Source organism: Onychostoma macrolepis, chromosome 13 (genome assembly GCF_012432095.1).
Source record: "Onychostoma macrolepis isolate SWU-2019 chromosome 13, ASM1243209v1, whole genome shotgun sequence".
NCBI lineage: Eukaryota > Metazoa > Chordata > Actinopteri > Cypriniformes > Cyprinidae > Onychostoma > Onychostoma macrolepis.
This window is the reverse complement of record NC_081167.1, coordinates 22982373-23003640: the sequence shown is the minus strand read 5'-3', so window position 1 is coordinate 23003640 and position 21268 is coordinate 22982373. Positions and strand designations below refer to the sequence as shown.

Below are 21268 nucleotides of genomic sequence, written 5' to 3'. Positions count from 1 at the left end.
CCTCAGCTTTCACAAGCAACGAGGTGTCATTAGTGAAGAAGGACATTTTGCATGCATGTGCTTGTGTGTGTATATGCGTGCTTGTAAGGATAAAGCGCATATTAGTATAAGCTTATGATGATTTTAAATTTTTTACTTTGAAACAACACTGATTATAATGGTTTGGTATTTGGTACGATGGTACAATGTTGCCTGAGAGCAACAGCTGGATATGAAATGTTACTTTTTTATCAAATATGAGATGGCCAATACATTAAAAACTAGATAATTCTGTTTGTTTAAGTGTTTGGTTAAAGAAATTGTTGTTTTCAATAAATATATAAATTTTTTCGGCATGAAATGTAAAAATATTTCCGTTGTGGTACAATGTTGCCTTGAGGAAACAAACTTTTAAAAAAATAAATAACTAAAAAAATATGAAAATGTTTATTGATATTGTTATAGTGTCCAATTTTAAGTAGGAAAAACATCACAAATAATTTTTTCCTCATTGATATCATATTCCGTACTGTAGAGGGTTAACAAACCTACCTGGAAGTTTCAAGTATACCTAGTAAGACCTTGATTAGCTGGTTCAGGTGTGTTTAATTAGGGTTGGAGCAAAAATCTGCAGGATAATTTTTTCATGTATTTTTAGAATTCGTTTTAGTATTTTAACCCTATAATCTGGTAACCCCTACTTTATAGGGTTAAAATACTACGACGAATTCTAAAAATGCATGAAAAAATTCTAATAGCCTTTATATGAAATATAACCAATTGTGAACCTACAATATTCATTTATTTTTTATATATATATATGTTATATTTAATGTGGTTTTTTAATGTTTTGTGCATGTGACTGTGTTTGTAGGTGATTCAGATGACGCAGCTCCTGTGGGATCTTCTCTTCTCTCGTCTACTCCTCCTGCACAGATCTCACCATTACTGAAAGAAGTATCTCCAACGCCTCCGTCTTCTCCTTCTGTGCACATGTCCAGGTACAAACACACAAACACACACAGCGCTAGGTGTCTGAGAGCTCTTTAGTCTTCTGCTTTCTCACCTTGTCTTTGTGGCTGCAGTTCTCCTGGAGGAGGTCAGGGGGAGCTGATGGGTCTTCAGGTTGATTACTGGATTGCTCCATCAGAGAGGAAGAAAGAAGTAGAGAAGAGAGACTCCTCTACCAAAAACACGCTCAAGTGCACCTTCCGCTCGCTGCAGGTTAGCCGCCTCCCACTGGGCGGAGCAGAGATGACACATCAGCCGACCATGTCCATGACTGTTGTCACCAAAGAGAAGAATAAGAAGGGTAAGACACAGAAACACAATGCTTACAGAAACTCTTCAGTGACGGTCAGTTTATAAAATGTACTGTCTTGTTGAATAAGCATCAAACACTCTGTGTCTCTGTGTTCAGTGATGTTTCTGCCTAAAAAGACCAAGGATAAGGAGGCGGAGTCTAAGAGTCAGGTGATAGAGGGCATAAGTCGACTCATCTGCACAGCCAAACACCAGCAGACCATGCTGAAAGGTGATCGGCCAATCAGAATTCATCAAAGTAATCATTACAACTTACAATATAGTCGGTAAACTTTGCTTTGAGAGGTCTTGTTATCATCATCATCAGTTTGCTGTGCTATGAAAACAGCTTTAAACTGTAGCTTTAACTGTAGCCGTAAAAACTGTTGTAAGCTGCAAAAGTGGCGCATTTCAGTGTAAACTGATTTCTGAACCTGCTGCGATGTAGTTTCAGTCTTTCAATTTCAGCCGACAGTTAAAAAATATATTTATAATGCAAACCACCAGCCTTGACTAACGATATAAACATGAACTTCAGGGATTTCAAATTAAAAATTGGACCACCAGTTAAATGTAATATAAATTTTATAATAATTATAACACTTAAATGTGTTTTTTTTTAAATAATTGTTTTATTATTTAGTAATAATAAATTGTATACCATTAAACATTTTGTTTTTGTTTTTTTGGAAGAAATTAATACTTTTATTCAGCATTAATGTTTTTATTTATTGATCATGACTGACGGTAAAGACTTTTGTGTCAAAAGATTTCAATTTCAAAGAATCTTGAAAAAAGTATCACAATTTCCACAAAAATAGTAAGCAGCACAATATTTTTCAACATGGATAAGTTTTTTTTTTTTTTTTTTTTTTTTGAGCTTTTAATCAGCATATTAGATTGATTTCTAAAGGATCATGTGACACTGAAGACAGGAGCAATAATGCAGAAAATACAGCTTTGCCGTTAGAGAAATTCATTGTATTTTAATTTGTAATAAAACCGTTATTTTTATATTGTAATAATATTTTGCAATATTACTTGTCTACTACATTTATTGATTTTACTGAAAGTCTCTTAGGCTCACCAAAGCTGCATTTATTTGATCAAAAATATCTTAAAAATCCTACCAACCTCAAAACCTTTGAACAGTGCTTCTCTTTATAATTTAGATATAGATTATGTATAATTTATATTTGTGGAATTCATGGAAACATGGTTAAAGACATGCATGTTTTTTGCTTCCTCCCTACAGTGTTGATAGATGGTGTAGAATGGAACGATGTGAAGTTTTTCCAGCTTGCGGCTCAGTGGTCATCTCACGTCAAACACTTCCCGCTTGCCATCTTCGGACCCTCCAAAGGGCCTTACTGAACTACAGCCTCACATCTTCACTCCTCTACGCTACGGCTGCCTTTACACTCAGTGCTGCCTGATGTTTTTATTTAAAATATCTGCTTTCTCACGGTTTGTGTCTGTGTTTTTTGATTTCGTTGACATTTGATTGTTCTTTTATGAAAGACTTGATGCGGTCTTGGCAACAGGGCATATTTTTTTGGACTACGTATGTTAAAACCCTCCAGTGTTTATAGTGAAATGACTAATGAACTGAATCTTTAAAACTGATCTAACTCCGTAACTAGTGAGTTTTCGGGTGGTTTTGTGTCATTCTGCAAAGCTGTATCCACACACTTCAGCAGCCAGCAAACTTGTGGGAGAACAAACCAGCAAAAAGGGGAGAAAGGAACTGTGCTTTTGTTATATTAAAAGGACACAATCTGGATTGGATTTTGCTTCGGATGGATTTTCCAGATGGCTTGGCTTTATTCTGAAGACAGCTAAAGCGTTTTCTCCATCTCTCTCGCTCTGTAACCTCAGCGACGTCAGAGACTCTCTCGAAGGTTAATTGTGTGTTTGTGTTGCAGTCACCACCTCGTCATATGTGGTTTACTTTGTAGGTTAGTGTGTGTGTGTGTGTGTGTGTGAGAATGTATTCACTGAAGGTACTGAACTCTAAAGCACTTTTAAAACATTACTAGATTGGGTTTTTGTTATATAATGCTTCCTGTGGTGCACAGCGCTGTTCACTCCAGCTAAAAACTGCAGCAAAGCTTTGTGGGAACTTTGGAGACAGAAACTGGACTGAGTGTCTGTGTCTACATTAGACAGACCAGTGTAAAACCTGTGTGCTGCACTCTTTCAAATCTTTTTTTTCAATGTAAATGTTTCCTAGAATGAAATGTACGTTGTTTTGTTTGTTGGCTTGTTTGAGGATGTTTTCTTGTGAGATGTCCAGTTTCCCCCAGATGCTGATTTAGAATAATGTGCCTAAAACATGGAGAATTTTTAGAGCAGCGATGTCCAGGTCATACTTAACCCCAAAATCAAAAGAAAAGAACTTAATATTTTGTTATAAGGGAAATGCAGCATATTTTTAGGACATATTATTTCATTTTTAAATAACAAAAACGTTTTTTTATATATATTTTTGTTTTTGCATTGTGATGACATTTTAATAATTAAAAATATTTACACAGCATGGATGGTAATATTTGTTGTACTACCTTTTGTTTGTTTAAAAAAAAAAAAAAAAAAAAAAAACGTAATAAAAAAATTGTTATTTTATTATTCCCACTACTGTAGGTTATGCATTAGGTATCATGAAATAAAACGAACAATATATTTAAATGTTTATTAGTCTTGGTTAATTTTCATATATATATATATATATATATGTATATATATATGTATATGTTTTTTTTTTTTCCAAGTTGTATAATTTACTAAATGTATACTAATACTATACTATTATAATTATACTAAATTTTATAATTTACTATTTATAAATTAGTTGATGTATTATGAATTACCAGTGAATAACAATATGATCATACAGTATATTAACATTAACCTAGATTAATAAACAAAAAAAAATATTGTTCATTGCTAGTTCATGAGACCAAATGCATTAACTAACATTAACAAATTGAACCTTATTGGAAAGTGCTGGGAAAAATCTAATGAGAATGCCGTTTGAGAATATTGAGCAGCAAACTTAGAAGCAAAACATCCATACATTTTAGTAATGAGACTCTTATTTGTCACAATTCAGAAAAACATGAAAAAAATGTTTCTTCTGATTTTGGGGTGAAATATGACCTGTAGATGTTTCGTGAACACTAAACAAACAAACTACATACAAATGTCACTATATTTTATCCTCACTAAATGTAGCATAGGAAAGCCTGTGTGCATACAGTATACCTGCCTGTAGGTGTAGATGCTAATGACTCAGTGTTATAAAGGTATTAGACATGCCTTTTTCATAAGGCCTTTAGCAAGGCTCTGAACTATCTCTTAGTCTCTGCTTTGCGAGACGGTGAGATTGTTTAATCCTCATTACTCATATAGAGTAGTTTTAAATCAAATTATATTGTGCCTCACTTGCTCCATAGAAAGCCAAAATATGTCAAAACAAACAAATCCATCCCATAATTCAACTCACAGACTCGCACTAGTCACGATTAATGCAAGCAAGTGGCAAACATGTGCAACGATGTCAGTGTTGTTCTTTTTCTGGTGAGCAGAGGTTTTGGTGCAATTTAATGGAAATATTTCATGCTTGTCCAGACTGTAAAAGGTTCATAATTGATCATACACAGTATGTAAGGAGCTGTGCTGATGATGTCAGTTTATAGTTAAAGCTGTGCTAAAGAACTGTCTGTTTGCTGTTTAAATGTATACCTTCCACTAGTGTTAGTTTAGTTTTATTTTGTCTTTTATTAAAAAATATCATTTAAAAAACTTTTAGCTTTTTAATTTAAAAGTTCTGCTCCAGTTATGGGGGATTACTCAGAAAAATGTGTATTTGTAAGAAAAACTGTTGAAAAAATACTACCACTGTAATTCCTTACTGGAATTTAATAAAACTACACACACTAAGATTTGTTTTGGTCCCCGCTTGTCATTTTTATGCTTGTTGAGTGAATATTAAATGGATATTCGATATTTGCACTTAGTCACCAATCATTGATTCAAAACTTGATTAGAGTCTTTAACTCTGCTAATATTTTCTCTGAATCACAACAAGATGTAGAATACCAAAGGTTTTTGAATGTTTTTGTCAAATTTGAATCTGAATGTAACAATTAAATATGAATATTTTGAATCTGAATAATTTCATGTTATTTATAATTTGGTAACACTTTATAATAACTGCACGCTGTGCATTATTAGGTAAGCATTAGTAAATAGTCAATTCATCGTTTATAAAGCATTGTTCCAACATTAATAGGCATTAGTAAGCAGTTTATAAATACAGCTATAAATGTTTTGTTCTTGAGCATATGTACAGTATAATGTTTAATAATTGTATTTTCATACTTTATTTATTTTAAATGTATAATTTCTAAATTATTACGTTATTTACAAACCAGTTATTTAGGAGTTGTCAGAGGTTCATAAGATCGGTAACACTTTAGAATAGGGAACACTTATTCACTATTAACTCAGTCAGGTAGTTATAAAACATTTAGTAGTTGCCAGCCATTTATTTTTGTGAGCTCATCTAAAGTGAGGACTATTCATACCTTGTAAAGCATTTTCAAAGTTAATTAATCTTCCAAACAGAAAAGTTAAACGAACACAACACAGAGGGATACAGAACACAGAAATATTTTTTGCAAGATGCAAAACATGAGACTGTACAACTGTACACTTGATAAAAAATGAAAAATAAACCTCTGCAATTTCATAGAAAAAATAAAAATTCAAGTGTACAGTAGTACAGTTTCTTTTTTTCTTTTCTTTTTTGCATCTTGAAATAAATAATTCTGAGTTCTGTATCCTTCTGTGTTGTATTTATTTTTTTTCTGTTAGGAAGATAACTGAGCCTTTGTAATAGATATGCTTATAAATCAAGAACAAGGCATTTATAGCTGTATTTATAAACTGCTTACTAATGACTATTAATGTTGGGACAATGCTTTATAAAGGATGAATTGACTATTTACTAATGCTTACCTAATGATTCGTAGCGTGCCGTTATTATAAAGTGTTACCTATAATTTAGCAGTGTTTTTTTTTTTTTTTTACATCTCTCCCTCTCTCTATCTCCCTCTCTATAGTGATAACATAAATGAAAGATAAATGTTATCTTTTGATATGAGAGTAAATTTAAGAAGAGTAAGTAGGTTTATTATTGTTTTTTTTTTAATTTTAATAAAGTCTAATTATAAAATATAAGTGATTTAATATTGTTTCTATTTACGTTTTATTTTATTTTAAATATTAAAAATGTTACATTATTAACATTTGCAAAAATGTGTAAAAGTTCAATATAAATCTTTTCAATCTAAATAATTTAATATATAATATTTAATTTAATTTTAGTTTTAATAAATCACTTAAAAAAGAAAAATGTTATCTTTTGATATAAGAATTTATAAAGTGTAAAAAGGTTTATTTTTATTATCTTATTTTTTTAAATAAGTCCTTACAATAATACAATATTGTATATAGCTTATTTTAATATGGTTTCTATTTCTATTTTTTTATTTACTTTAAATATTACATTGTAAAAATAATTGATAATTGATAAATAAATAATTGATAAAGTAAACTTTTATTGTTGTGAAAGTTTTTATTTTATTTTTTATTTTTATATGCAGCATTTTTGTTGTCTGATTTCCTGGGGGTGAAGTCAGGTAAATTGGTGCACTTTTTCCACTGAGATGACTGGAACAAAATGTCCCAATTAACCTGAATTACATATCTAACTAGATAGATATTAACTTATATGTAAACAAATAAATATGTACACATACAGCATACTGGTTCACGTTTTTAAAAACAATAAAACATTCAAAAAATCAAGCACTGCATTAAAAGCAATACAGATTACAGAGGCACAAGTGTTCCCAAATTATATAAACTGAAACATTCAATCAGAAACTACAGCAGAGGTTCTGGTTCTGAGTTTTTTTTTTTTGTTTAGTTTTTTTTATTATTGCAAAACTTGTAGAAACATAACGTACAAGAACAGGGAAACGAGACATGAATATATTCCCACGAAGAAGAATCATAAAAATAGGGACAGAAAAAGTTCTGGTTCGGAGTTAGTGTTAGTGATCCGCTCCTGTGACGTCATCACCCTTGCACCGGAGCAGGAAGTGCCGGCGGTCGGTGGGACTCTAAACAACCTTCTGTTTTTGCTGCGCACTTTCACGCTTTACCTAACAAACATGTAACGGTACATCCTCCAGCCGAACCAGAAACCACCGAATCATACCTGAGCTCAAACCCATGACGGCCGGGACACTCTAGCGGCGGCGTTGAGACTCGTATACCGGAGGAGAGATGAAGGAGGTGCGGGGCTGCGGCATGCGGAGCACCGTCGGGTTCCTCTCCCGCAGGACGATCGGCGGACAGCCGCAGCTGAAGGAGGACTTCCAGCGGCGCAGACTGGCCGGCTGCTCCAGCCTCTATAAGAAGGACATGCTCGGACACTTCGGCTGCGTCAACGCTATCGAGTTCTCCAACAATGGAGGCCAGTGGCTGGTGTCCGGTAAGATCCTCCGGTTCTGCACGCTGATCTTACTAATGTGGGTCAGCGAGAGAAAGACAGACAGGAGTAGAGTAGAGAATAGGCATGCAGAATAAAACATGCATTGACAGGTTTGCTTTGACAAATCTTCAATTTGTCAGATTGTGCATGCATGTTTTATTTTTCTGGGCATTGCCAAAAAACAGGTTTCAGTCTTTCTGTCAGTATTTTATAAACATGTTAAGGGTGCACTCTGTAAAAAAGTTTTTACACAAAGAAACGCAACGACCAGAGTAATATCATTTAAAATGAGTGATATTAGATTACACAATGCACATCCACATGAGATGAAGATCAGTCTTCTAGAAAAAGCTTATTTATTCTGCATGAAGCGGGTCGCCCCTTTATGGGCGTAACCATGTTGACATCACGTGACCAGCCTTAAGTTACAGATAGTTTACTAAGTGACTACTATTATAATAAAAATAAAAATATCTACCATGCCATAGTTAACAGATAAATGGCAAGACATTAAACACTAATTGCAAACACAGTCATAGTCGCCACACTGAAAAAAAAAAAGCCTGTCCAAGACACAGTCGCTGCAACTTGTTAGAACTGCATCCAAAAATGTAAATGAACTTGTTCACAAACTTCATCCATCCAGGCTGAAGTCAGTATGAAGTCTTTATCACTAGTAGCCTACTATTAGTACAAATGAGAGCCAGATAAACCTAAACGAAACGAAGTGAATGCACCTTTGTATGTGGTTCAGACTGTAGAAGAGCCTCAGTAGTTTCAGTCGGACTCTTTTTCTTGCTGACTCATTAATTGGTTGCAGCTGTTACTGATTCTTTTGGCTTCACACATTCTTTCCTGCTCAAGTCCTTTGTATGCTTTTGCACTTGCATATTTTCAGGTCTTTACATTAGGCATGTACAGTGTGGTGAACGCAGAGAGTTCCCATGCTTCTGACCTGGAAAACATGAAATATCAGACCATTTTAAAATTGTGGTTTCAAGTCCTGAAAAAGTTTTCTAGCAGTGCTTGACTTTAAAGTATTTCATCAAGCTAGAAAGTACCTCTAATTGCATTCTGTTTAAAACATTTTTTAACTCCAGTAATGACTACAAAAGTAATGTAAATCCATGGGTCAAAACACTGAGAGAAGGTTTTGAAGAGAAAATGCTTTTTTTTTCTTTTTCTTTACACAGAAATGTAGATGAACTTTCCCTTAGTTTCACTGTGAAACTAATTGCAAAACCCTGAAGTGGGTTGTCAACATCGTTAATGGTTTGCATGGCAACAAATGCTCTAGTGGAAATCCACCTATTTAAATAAAACATGTCAATCTGTATCGTCTCACAATAATAGACTAGGCCTACTGTTCATAAGTTTGGGGTTGGTAAGAATTGTTTAATGTTTTTGAAAGAAGCCTCTCATGCCCACCAAGTCTGTATTCATTTAATCAAAAGTAAAAACATTAATATTGTGAAATATTACAATTTAAAATGACCTGTTTTCTAATTCATCATTTTTTTCTAATGTAATTTATTACTGTAATGCTAAGCTCCAATCTTCAGTGTCACATAATAATAATCCATCAGACATCATTGTAATATACTGATATTTTTCTTATGATTAACAATGTTGAAAACAGTTGTGTTGCTTAATATTTTTGTGTAAACCGTGATACTTTATTTCAGGATGCCTTGATGAACAGAAAGCTTAAATGAATAGCATTTATTTGAAATAGAAATCTTTTGTAACAGTCCATTTTTATCAGTTTAATGCATCCTTATTGAATAAACAGTATTAATTTCTTCAGATTAAAATGGCATCTGGAAACTTGTCACTGTTGTAACACAAGTCAGTCACCTGAATCTCTTTTATTAGATACAGTTGGCTCGGCATTTCATTTACAGACATAATTCATAGATCAGATCGGCCATTCAAGTTTGTCACTTTCAACACTTCATCGTAGAGCTTTTTTGCAAGTCTCCAGACTGTGCATTATTTTACAAGCAATTTAAAATAAAATAAAAAATTGACAATGAGAGTAAATATTACAGTAGCTATATATTTATTTATAACAATGAAAAGCTAAACTCCTGATGAATTCACTGAGCAGAACTTTATCACATTTAGATATTTGCACCAGCTGAGAATAAAGCACCTTTTGTAGTATTACTGAGTATGAGAGGGCTACATGATGTTTTTGTTATCACGACTATGAATTTCTGAACTTTTGTTGAGAACAAGGCTCCCAAACTCTTCTTTGGTGTCTGTAAAACAGCCAGATTGAGCGCATATAACCTTTACTTTCATACCCTCAGGAGAGTGATGCTGAAACATTTCTCTGGTGAATCTATTAATATGTCTTGTGTTGTAGGTGGAGATGACCGCAGAGTGCTGCTGTGGCACATGGAGAAAGCAATACACTCACGAGCCAAACCAATCAAGTTGAAGGGGGAGCACCTGTCCAACATCTTCTGCCTGGCATTTGACAGCACCAACAAACGTGTTTTCTCAGGAGGTAAAACAAGCAGCTGCTCAGGTTTGTGATGCTTCAGCTGAAACAGAGGTGAGATCAAATGTCTAATGTTTCTGTCTGTCGCTGCAGGAAATGATGAGCAGGTGATTCTGCACGATGTAGAACGTGGCGAGACGCTCAATGTCTTTTTGCATGATGATGCTGTGTACGGTCTGTCCGTCAGTCCTGTTAATGATAACGTCTTCGCCAGCTCATCTGATGACGGCCGAGTTCTCATATGGGACACACGAGAACCGCCACATGGAGGTACACATTCAATAGTTGAATTTCTTGTTTTTTAATGACCGCCGCCTTTAATGACACATATAGGAAAATCACAGAAGTCACTTCAGTGTCACATGATCCTTCAGAAATCATTCTTATATGCTAATTTGGTGCTCAAGAAACATTTCTTATTATTATCAAGGTTGTGCTGCCTAATATTTTTTTGTGGAAACCATGATACATTTTTTGGATTTGTGTGTGTGTGTGTGTTCTAGAACCTGTTTCATTTAAATCCTGAACTGTTCTAGATCCGGTGTTACTCTAATTCTGTTGTGTGTTCTAGAACCGTTCTGCTTGGCCAACTACCCCTCAGCGTTCCACAGCGTGATGTTTAACCCCGTAGAACCCCGTCTGCTGGCCACTGCAAACTCTAAAGAGGGGGTGGGACTGTGGGACATCCGCAAACCCCGCAGGTGAGATGGAGATCTGTCTAAAAAACGCACACACATTCTGTCAAGTCTATCACATTCCATGACTAACTTTCTTCTTTCAAAGTCTAAAAGACATTATCAAAAGAAAGTTTGAGAGGGATTGAGAGAGGCTAAACATTTTTCAGAATAATTATCAGGTCTCCGCACTTTCACTTAGTAATTTCATGATAGAACACCATAAATACAGTGTTAATACATTTATTTTTAGGGTATGAGTTTGAAATTTGGACAATAAGAACTAGTATGTAAATCATGGGTGGTTAGTCTGTTACTAATCCGCGGCTGTAAACCACAAACACAACATTTATCCGTTATTTTAATTTCAAATCCAAAATGCTTTTTCAGCATTGTGATTCTTTTTTTTACACAGTACAGTAATACAATCTTTTATCAACATATTCAGATTTAAACGCAATAAATATAAGCAATATATTATTTAATGCGTTTGACGTCTAGATTTATATATTAAGATGCTCAAGCAAGTGGCAAAACATTTAAACACAGCCTATAGCCTACTTTTCTTACATTAAAAGTAGGCTATCACAAAAATATTCAACTAAAACTTACCACTAATAGAAACAGTCAGCTCTCATGCCTTTTCTTTAAATCTTTATTACAAGCAGTCCCACGGATCTTAAAGTGCCCCTATTATGGATTTTTGAAAATTACCTTTCATGCAGTGTGTAACACAGCTCTAAGTGAATGGAAACATCCTGCAAAGTTTTAAATCTGAAAGTGCAACTCGACCAATCACCGCAGAATAGTGTCACACAAAGGAGGGGTTTGGAAAAATGAATTGTTTGGGAGTCGTTGAACAAATAAGGTCAAAATAAATGCATATTATAAGAAAATGAAAGTGTTTTTTGACCTTGCATGCATGTCAGCCTGCTGTTGGGGACGCCCAAAACCAAATTATGAACATTTAATAACCCATAATAGGGGCACTTTAAAGAACTTTGTTTTAAGGCACTTTGTTTTTCTACCTCCACACGTGTATCTATTATGTTGCTTTGTTTATCTAAAAGTGCAATTTTCCTTGTTTTAAACCTAGCCAAAAAAGCCACGTGTTGACTGTGAAACACTGGAGACTTCAATTATATCCATTTATTATGAAATTGCTACATTTCCATGTCAATCCATATTCATTTTTACCACGAAAAATGCGCTGTCACTTTAATTCAGTGTGTGCAAAGTTAACTGTACTTTTACCTGGTTATTGCACAGCTGCTTACCAAATATGTAAATAAATGGTCATTAAATATTAATTTGAGTTGAAAGTTTTTTATTTTGTGTAAAAAAAGAAACTGCAGAGGGTCATGAGGAATATGAAAGTAACACAGTTAGCTGCCACAGACATTGTTCAAATAAACAGTTTGGTGTCATTTATACAAGTATATCTGGCTGCAATTGGTCAATCAAAATCAAGTGCAACAGAGAACTGTGTTTATAAGCAAAAAGGGTTGCTGAACTATGTCCAGTAAAAGCTTGAACGCTTGCTTCGGTCCAAATATGGACTGCAATCTAGCTGACAAGGCCAGCTTTATCATCATAGCTGTCTGCTCTACTGCCTGAGACCAGCAGAGGACAGCAGAGCTTGTGTAGAGATATTCAGAGTTTGGCCACTGTAAACATGATCTCCTGAAATAACACACATCTGAATAATGATCTTTTATTATAACCTACTTTCCTCTTTGGTTGATGTCTCTCTCTTTGCTGTAGTTCTCTGTTGCGGTACGGAGGGAGTTTGTCTCTTCAGAGTGCCATGAGCGTGCGCTTTAACAGCACGGGGACGCAGCTGCTGGCTCTGCGCAGACGTCTGCCTCCTGTCCTCTACGAGCTCCACTCTCGTCTGCCCAGCTTCCAGTTTGATAACCAGGGCTACTTCAACTCCTGTACTATGAAAAGTTGCTGCTTTGCTGGAGACCAGGATCAGGTTAGATAAACAGGATACTCAAAACTTACAGTAGATGCCAGAACTATGTGGGACAAAAGTGCCTTTCACTTATTGATTGCCATTCAAAAATTGAAAAAAACTAACAAAAAAAAAACGTATAAACTACCGTTAAAAAACTTTTTTTTTTATATAAATAAATTACTTTTAATCAAGCAGAAACAAATGAAGTTTCATATCAAATCACCATATTTGAACGATTTCTGAAGGATCATTGATTAATGGCTACTGAAAATGTAGCTTTCCATCACAGGAATAAATTACATTTGAAAATATATTAAAATAGAAAACAGCTATTTAAATTGTAATAATATTTCCCAGTATTATTGCTCTACTCTATTTTTGTTTGAATAAATGCAGACTGGTCTGCACCTCTTGGTCAGACTTCTTTCAAATTTCACTTTAAAAAATCTTACCAAACTTTGAACTCCACAAACAAATCTCAAATATTTTGTTATATTATTGTAGATATTTCACCAATTACCAATTTTTTGATAATGGGGAAGGTGTCCAAGATGGAATGGAAGTTGTACTCAGCTTGTAAAGTGATCTCAACATGGCAGCCACCAAAAGACAACCTGCTCCCTGTAGAATAAATCAGCTTTTATTAGGCTGCTGATTTGACAATGGCTTATAATCATAATTTAAAATGTATTATTTATTTATTTTATGTTTAATTCCTAGGTGCATCTGCATAATTATTCTGGTTTATGGTCATATCCATCAAATTCCGGTCAGACTGGTTTCTTAGCGATTCACATCTTTTATTCAGAAACCGCTAGATGGAGCATAACAGAATGAACTAAATCTCCAAATAACCCATCTCTAATAAACCTAATCTGTCCTTCTATCTATCTGCCTCTATGAACAATGTAGAGTGAACAAATGACTAACTTATGACTGACTTAACCAGTCCTTTTAATACATCTGGTAATGGGTAATATAAGAGTGTGTGCATGTGTGTACATGTTTGTGGGTTGGTGGACGTGTGTATCAGTAGATGTTGAGTGTGTGTGTTTTCAGGTATGTTCAGTGAGGGAATGTTGGGTTATGGCTTGTATAAGCTTGTTTTATCAGTGTTGAATCTAAAGCTCAGCAGATGCTCATCTGTCTGTCTGTGTGCGCTCTGGTCTCTTGGGTTCCGTGTTTGGATTTTTGTATGTTTGTCCAGCTGTTTCTGCTCTCTCTTTCTGTCTGACTGTCTTACACCTCCTTCTAAAGAACGGTGGATTCTCCTGCCTAAACTCTCTCTAACATCTGAACAGCTCAGTGTGTTTGTTCTACTCAAAACTGTTTTCAGAAATTAGATAAATGTGTCTGAAAACCTCCTCTTACAAGGTTTTAAATAAAGTCAATGTTCTATGTTACTTATACACTACCATTTAAAAGTTTTTTTTGAGCAAACTCTTAGATGCTCACCAAGGCTGCAATACTGTAATATTATGAAATATTATTACAATTTAAAATAACTGTTTTCTATTTTAATATATTTTAAAATGTCATTTATTCCTGAGATGCCAAAGCTGAATTTTCAGCAGTCATTACTCCAGTCTTCAGTGTCAGATGATCTTAAAGACGTTGTTCTTAGATGGTGATTTGGTGCTTAAGAAACATGAATTATTATGATCAATGTTGAAAACAGTTGTGCTACTTAATATTTTTGTGCAAATCATGATTGTGGAAACTTTTTTTTTTAGGATTCTTTGATTTAACAGAAAAGCCCTTATATATTTTACAATGTAAAACTCTTAATTTGTCACTTCTGATCAATTTAATGCATCCTTACAGAATAAAAGTATTCATCATTTCTTTAAAAAAATAAATAAATCACTTTTGTGGAAACTGATCAATTTTTCCAGGATTCTTTGGTGAACAGAAAGTTTGAAAACCTTGATTTAGAACAACACAGCATTTATTTTAAATAGAAACCTTTTGTAAAGATTATAAATGCATTTACTGTCACTTTTCATCAATTAAAAAAAGAAATCTCTAAATGTTTGAATGGTAGTATGTGTTAATCTTTTTTTATATATAGTTCTTGAAACTTCTCTTTGCAGCCTTTGTCATATTTCTCTTCTGACATAATTGCTTAGTGTGTGTAATAATATATTTCTGTCTTTATCAGTACATCCTGTCTGGCTCTGATGATTTTAACCTTTACATGTGGAGAATCCCCAATGACCCTGAAGCAGGTAAACACAGTCACTCATGCACAGGCTAACCGTGTCTAATGTTCTTATTATTTATGGACTCATTCTCTCTCTGTCTCGACAGGAGGTGCAGGTCGAGTGGTGAACGGGGCTTTTATGGTTCTGAAAGGTCATCGGTCCATCGTGAATCAGGTCCGCTTTAACCCTCACACGTACATGATCTGCTCCTCGGGGGTGGAGAAGGTCATTAAGGTTAGTTGTTACTCTTATACTGACGATATATTAAACATATTGAGCATCAGAACGAACTAAACAGAAGAGATTGTTCATCAAAATAATAATTTAGTCAATTCTAGGAGTAAATCCTGTCATCATTTACTCATCATTATGTTGTTCTAAACCCTTATGACTCTCTTTCTTTAATGGATCACAAAAAGAGATGTTTACTCTGCTTTTTTTCATACTACTGTAAAAGTGAATGGGGATGGATGGTTGGATTTAAATGAAAAACATTATAAAAGTAATCCATATGGATTGTGTATTATATTCTGCGTTATCTGACAATTTATGTTGGTGTTTATTGAAAATTTTCCCCTTCACTGTAGCTCTCCCATCTCATTTTTGACACCGCTGGTTCTCACATATGCTTTTTTTTTTAAAGAAATTAATACTTTTATTCAGAAAGGACACATTAAATTGATCAAAACTGACAGCAAAGACGTTTATAATTTTACAAAATAGTTCTACACAAGTATAAATGACATTTTAAAATATATTAAAATAGAAAACGGTTATTTTCAAATTGTAATAATTTGTCACAATATTACTGTTTTTACTGTTTTTTTAAATTTATTAAATAAATGCAGCTTTGGTGAGCATAAGAGACTTCTTTCAAAAAAAGCTACCATTGAGAGGTCTTAAATTTAATTCTGGTCATCACACAAACATACAAATACAGTCCACAAGGCATTTTAACTTCTTTGTGATGCTTTTAGGGTGTATTTTTATCATATTTGGAGCTGAACAGCATCTGTTGACATACATTTAGATTTTGTGGAAGAGAGCGACGTAAATATTCTACCTTATGTTTTCTTTTTCTGTTACGTGGAAGAAAGTCATACGGGTTTGAAACATGAGGGTGAATAAATGGACGAAATATGATTTCTGGGAAAACTATTTCTGCATGACACGAGCAGACCTGCCACACACACGTAAAAGAAAAGATCCTGCGTGTGTTAGAAGGATCATCGTGTCTGAACTTGTGTCTGTCCTACATTTAGTCTTAAATGAATTTCTGCTGTCGCTGGTTCAGCCACACCTAAAACCCTAAAGGCACAGAATCTCGGCATGGTTTTGCCCATCTCACACTTTACCTGTCTCACTGACCTTTCACGGTTTATTTATCTATATCATTATGAAGCAGAAAGTTACAGCTTTACAACTGCAGCTTCCTAAAAAATATAACGTAATCAGCGGTTACTTGTTGCGATGTCTTCATGACCACAAGGTCTCCATTTTTCGATGTTATGCAGCTGTCATGTTCTACGTGACATTGTTTCTTCGGTCTTGTTATGTGCTATTGTGAGACTGAGTGAGACTGTATCTTTTGCTGGTGGTTCTTGTGAAATCTTGTTTGGCAGACAGTAGATGTTGAGTAACGCTAGAACACTGTGGGCCTGTTCTTGCTCTCTAAACCCAAAAGTCAAGTTTGTCAGAGACCAGCATGGCATGTTTTTTTGTAACACACAAACAGACATACATCTGCTGTGCTTGTATAGACATAGAAGTGGCTACAGTGATTTATACATATTCGGTTCTGTAATAATTCTTGAACATTTCTGGGGTGTTAAGCCCTGTTTCACACTCACGTATGAGCAGTGAGTAAGAAAAACTGTAGCGTAACCACAAAAGCTGACTCTCACATTGTGCTTTCACACTGACGGCATGTCAACTGCGTTTGGACTTTGGAGCCTATAACATTTTTTTCATGTTTTTGAAATAGTCTCTAATGCTGACCAAGGCTATATTTATTTAATCAAAAATACAGTAAAAACAGTAATATTGTGAATTTTATTACTACTTAAAATTTATAATTACTTTATTTTAATGTATTTTAAAATGGAATTTATTCCAAAGCTGAATTTTCAGCAGCCATTACTTATTACATTATCATTCTAATATGCTCAAGAAACCTTTCTTAATATTATCAATGTTTAAATTCATGATTCTTTGATTAATAGAATACTTAAAGAACAGCATTTATTTAATATAGAAATCTTTTGTAATATTTTAAATGCCTTTATTGTCAGTTTTGATCAATTTAATGCTTCCTTGCTGAATTTATTTTTTATTTTTTGCTGACCCTAAACTTTTAAATGGTAGTGTATTAAATTTTATATTATAATAATGAGATTAATCATAATTTTAAGTTGCAGTTATTGACAGTAAAGAATAAAACAGATTTTAAAACTGGAAAAATGCCTTTTTAGTTTTGTGTGAATTCTTAATCTAAATGTTAATTTCTCTAGCTTTGAGAGATGATATATATATTTTTTAATCTTACTGTAATCTTTTACCTTATATGCTTTAAACTCTGTAAAACTGCTTTGGAGCATTAGTTATTTATTTGATAAATTCTATAAAAATAATTCTGAATAGAAGTTTATACATCTAGCATTAATACTGGTAGGAAAAAGATACATTGTCAACTTAATACAAAGTAAAGAAAAATACTTTTCTTCAGCACAATCATTGTTTAAAGTATTATATACACTGCTGCTCAAAAGTTTGGGATCAGTAAGATTTTTAATGTTTTTTTAAGGGAGTCTCTTCTGCTCATCAAAGCTGTATTTATTCGATCAAAAATACAGAAAAAAACAGTAATATTGTGAAATCTTATTGCAATTTCTAATATTGGTGTCCTATTTTAATATACTTTAAAATAGAATTTATTTCTGTGGCGCAGCACTGAATTTTCAGCATGTTGAAACTGTTGTGCTGCTTCATATTGTTTTTTGGACCATGTGATACTTTTTTCTTTGATTCTTTGATGAATACGAAGTTTAAAAAAAAGCAGCATTTGTTCAAAATAGAAATCTTTTCTAACAATATAAGACTTTACTATGACTTTTTATTCATTTAACACATCCCTCCTGAATAAAAGTATTAATAAAATTTTTAAATAAATGCTGTTCTTTTTAACTTTTTATTAATAAGAGAATCCTATATATATAAATATATCACAGGTTCCAAAAAAAATAAAAATAATGAAAATGAAGCAGCACAACGATTTCCAACATTGATTATAAATAAGCATATTAGAGTGATTTCTGAAGGATCATGTGACACTGAGGACTGGAGTAATGATGCTGAAAATTCAGCTTTAATAACAGAAATAAATTATATTTTAAAGTATATTAAAATAGAAAACTGTTATTTTAAATTGCAATAATATTTCACAAAATAAGTTTTTTTTCTGTATTTTTTATCAAATACTGGTAGATATACAGCCTTGATGAGCAGAAGAAACTACTTTAAAAAACATTAAAAATCTTACTGATCCCAAACTTTTGAGCGGCTGTATGTGTGTGGTATGTATGTATGTATGTATGTGTATATATATATATATATATGTGTATGTATGTATGTGTGTGTATGTATATATATAGTATATATATATATATACACATATACATATTTAGAAAGAAGGTCACTTGTTGTTAAAATGCAAAATAAATGTAAAATGGGCCTAATTCGCTCCCTTTGTCTCTGTAGGTATGGAGTCCGTATCAGCAGCCAGATAGTTTTGGTGATCTGGAAGGCCTGGTGGAGGACAAGTCTCGCTCTCTCTACACTCATGAGGAATACATAAGCCTGGTCCTCAACAGCGGAAGTGGCCTGTCACATGATTACGTCAGCCAATCAGTGCAGGAAGACCCCCGGATGATGGCTTTCTTCGACTCGCTGGTTCGGCGTGAGATTGAGGGGTGGAGCTCGGACTCAGACAGCGATTTGAGCGAGGGCGCCATTCTACAGCTGCACGCGAGAGCTCGGCGGTCCACACGCTCCACGCGATCCACACCACGATCTCCTGCTAATGTATCCGTCGCACCTCAAAGCGACTCTGACCACTCCTCTTCATCCTCATTGGCCGGACCAGACGCGTCCGGGAGCGAGCGGACCGATCAAGATAGGAGCGTGTCACAGAGTCGTACAAGGCCACGTGCGTCTGCATTTCTGCTAGACCTTGTGAACGAGGACTCAGATTCCAGCGGGTTCTGGTTGGACCCGATGCCCCGTCCCAGATCTCCAAGTCCACATGAGAACTCGAGCCTTTCTAGCCACGCCTCCTCAGCAGCTGTGGCCTCCAGTTCTAGCTCCTCCCCCAGCTCATCTTCTAGCTCCTCCTCCAGCACAGACGGCGTCGACGAGGAGCTGCGCAGGAGCAGGATGCGACAGCGCAACGCAGCCAGATGGAGGCGCCACATAGGCCTTTCAGAAAGAGACTCCGCCCACAATCTTCACGGCGCAACAGATTCCTCCAACTATCCCAGCATTTCCATCCATGATCCGTCATCACCCTCTTCATCCTCAGGCGACGAAGCTCGACCTTTCAGGAAGCGTGGAAAAGAAAAGCCAAGCGGACACAGCTCAAGTCTCACGCACTTATCTGACAGACAAACGCAGTCCAGATGTAGGCGCCGTTTCACTTCCTCTTTCTCAGGTGGTGACGCTCCTGTGGAGAGGGCGAAATCTCGAGCGGGCTTTCTCGCAGAGTCTGGGGAGGAACCAGAGCGAGGGAGAACTAGCGGGGAAGAGTTAAGTGCTGTGGATGAAATAAACGTGACGCTTAGCAGTCGCTCCACAGCGGCTGGGGTTAACGGACGTCCACATGCAGATGAGAACCGTGCAGACTCTATTCACCCAGAATGCTCTGGGGCAGAACTCAGTAAGAACTCTGGCGACTCCAGGACCCAGGGGGAGCCCTCTGGAAGGGAGATCGCCAGTGTTGCTGGGAAACGGACTTGTTCGGATTCAGGAGACGAGGAGGATTCTCCATCGGAGAAGAGGGCGAAAACGTGGTGATGTCACAGCACAACTCACTGACTCTGAGTCAAACTTATTTTGAGTTGTTTATCTTTGGACGCTTTTGTTTTATTATTTTTGAACCAACTTCCCTTTTTCTCTTTACCCGATGTCATGCATTCTGGGGTCACACCACAGTGATGACACTAAAAAAAAAAGATATTAGTGATATTAATATGTTATTGGATGAAAAAAATAACTGCAGTGCTTTTGGTTTTGTAATATTTTAGTTCCATTGAACCTGTAACATTTATGTTGAGGGTTCCGGTTTTGTTTTTGGGCTGTGAGAAGAAAAGGGATTTGAGAGCATTTCTACAAGGATGTCTGTTCTGAGTCTGTATCAGTGGAACTGGGGTGGGAAGGGAGGGTGAAAACAGTGTTTCCATGGTAACCTCATTTAGCAGCAGCTCAATGAGAGTTGTGCATTAAAGTTCTGTTCCAGTGTTTCCATAGAAACCCTCTTGTTATGTCTCTTCTTCCTCATCGTCTGCCATTCTAATCATAGATATGTATAAGTAGATGCCCTATTAGCATCTGTTTCTATGGGTCGCTATACATAAGCGGTATATTTAAGTTGCCTGTCTGGTAACTCTAGTTATACACATATATGAATATCTATATCTGTAGTAGGTTTCAGAAGGTGATTTTGCTAAAATACAGCCCAATACCCAATACAGCAAGATGGAAGCCGTTAGCTAACAACATTTAACAGGTACCACAGTTTAAAAAACTGTAATATTGCGTTAATACACATTAAAAACAAAACGTTCTTACCTGCTAAAGTTTATTTCGTAATGAATATAAATTTTGGGGGTTTTTACAGCCAGAGGCTGCACAATGTTGTGTTTTTTTTATTTTTTTTTTATTGTGAATGACGACACATAAGCCCCTTTCACACGGTAATACCAGTAAATTGCTGTAAAATTACCGTAACAACTTTACCGGTAAATACAAAAATGCACTGCTCACACAAGCAATGTTGGTCTGTCTTTGTACCGTTAAAGCACC

General features: G+C 35.1%; 2 protein-coding genes across 8 annotated transcripts in view; both read left to right on the top strand.

Moving 5' to 3' along the window:
* pacs2 (phosphofurin acidic cluster sorting protein 2) overlaps nucleotides 1–5225 on the top strand; it is a 42166-nt gene extending 36941 nt beyond the window's left edge. For 4 of the 7 annotated variants that reach the window (XM_058795387.1, XM_058795383.1, XM_058795386.1 and 1 more), the window contains 4 exons: nucleotides 854–980; nucleotides 1065–1291; nucleotides 1400–1513; nucleotides 2537–5225. In XM_058795387.1, the coding sequence (XP_058651370.1) occupies nucleotides 854–980; nucleotides 1065–1291; nucleotides 1400–1513; nucleotides 2537–2655 (587 nt within the window). In that variant the 3' untranslated portion in view covers nucleotides 2656–5225. Of the gene's footprint in view, nucleotides 1–853; nucleotides 981–1064; nucleotides 1292–1399; nucleotides 1541–2536 lie in introns of all 7 variants that reach the window. The other 3 variants (XM_058795385.1, XM_058795384.1, XM_058795381.1) reach the window with 1 other exon arrangement.
* Nucleotides 5226–7387: 2162 nt separating this feature from the next.
* Nucleotides 7388–20613, top strand: dcaf5 (ddb1 and cul4 associated factor 5). Its single transcript, XM_058795388.1, has 8 exons — nucleotides 7388–7846; nucleotides 10218–10361; nucleotides 10449–10625; nucleotides 10927–11056; nucleotides 12794–13007; nucleotides 15151–15217; nucleotides 15300–15427; nucleotides 18950–20613. Exons 1-8 carry the CDS (start codon nucleotides 7639–7641, stop codon nucleotides 20258–20260), a joined length of 2379 nt encoding a protein of 792 aa, XP_058651371.1. The 5' UTR covers nucleotides 7388–7638; the 3' UTR covers nucleotides 20261–20613.
* The last annotated feature ends 655 nt before the right edge of the window (nucleotides 20614–21268 follow it).

What these genes read in the sequence shown, in the direction of transcription:
- dcaf5 (XM_058795388.1), top strand. Translation starts at nt 7,639, where the DNA reads ATGAAGGAGGTGCGGGGCTGCGGCATGCGGAGCACCGTCGGGTTCCTC. An exon ending in ACGAGAACCGCCACATGGAG is followed by an intron (nt 10,626 to 10,926) that starts GTACACATTCAA and finishes TGTGTGTTCTAG; the next exon opens with AACCGTTCTGCTTGGCCAAC. An exon ending in GGGTGGAGAAGGTCATTAAG is followed by an intron (nt 15,428 to 18,949) that starts GTTAGTTGTTAC and finishes TTGTCTCTGTAG; the next exon opens with GTATGGAGTCCGTATCAGCA.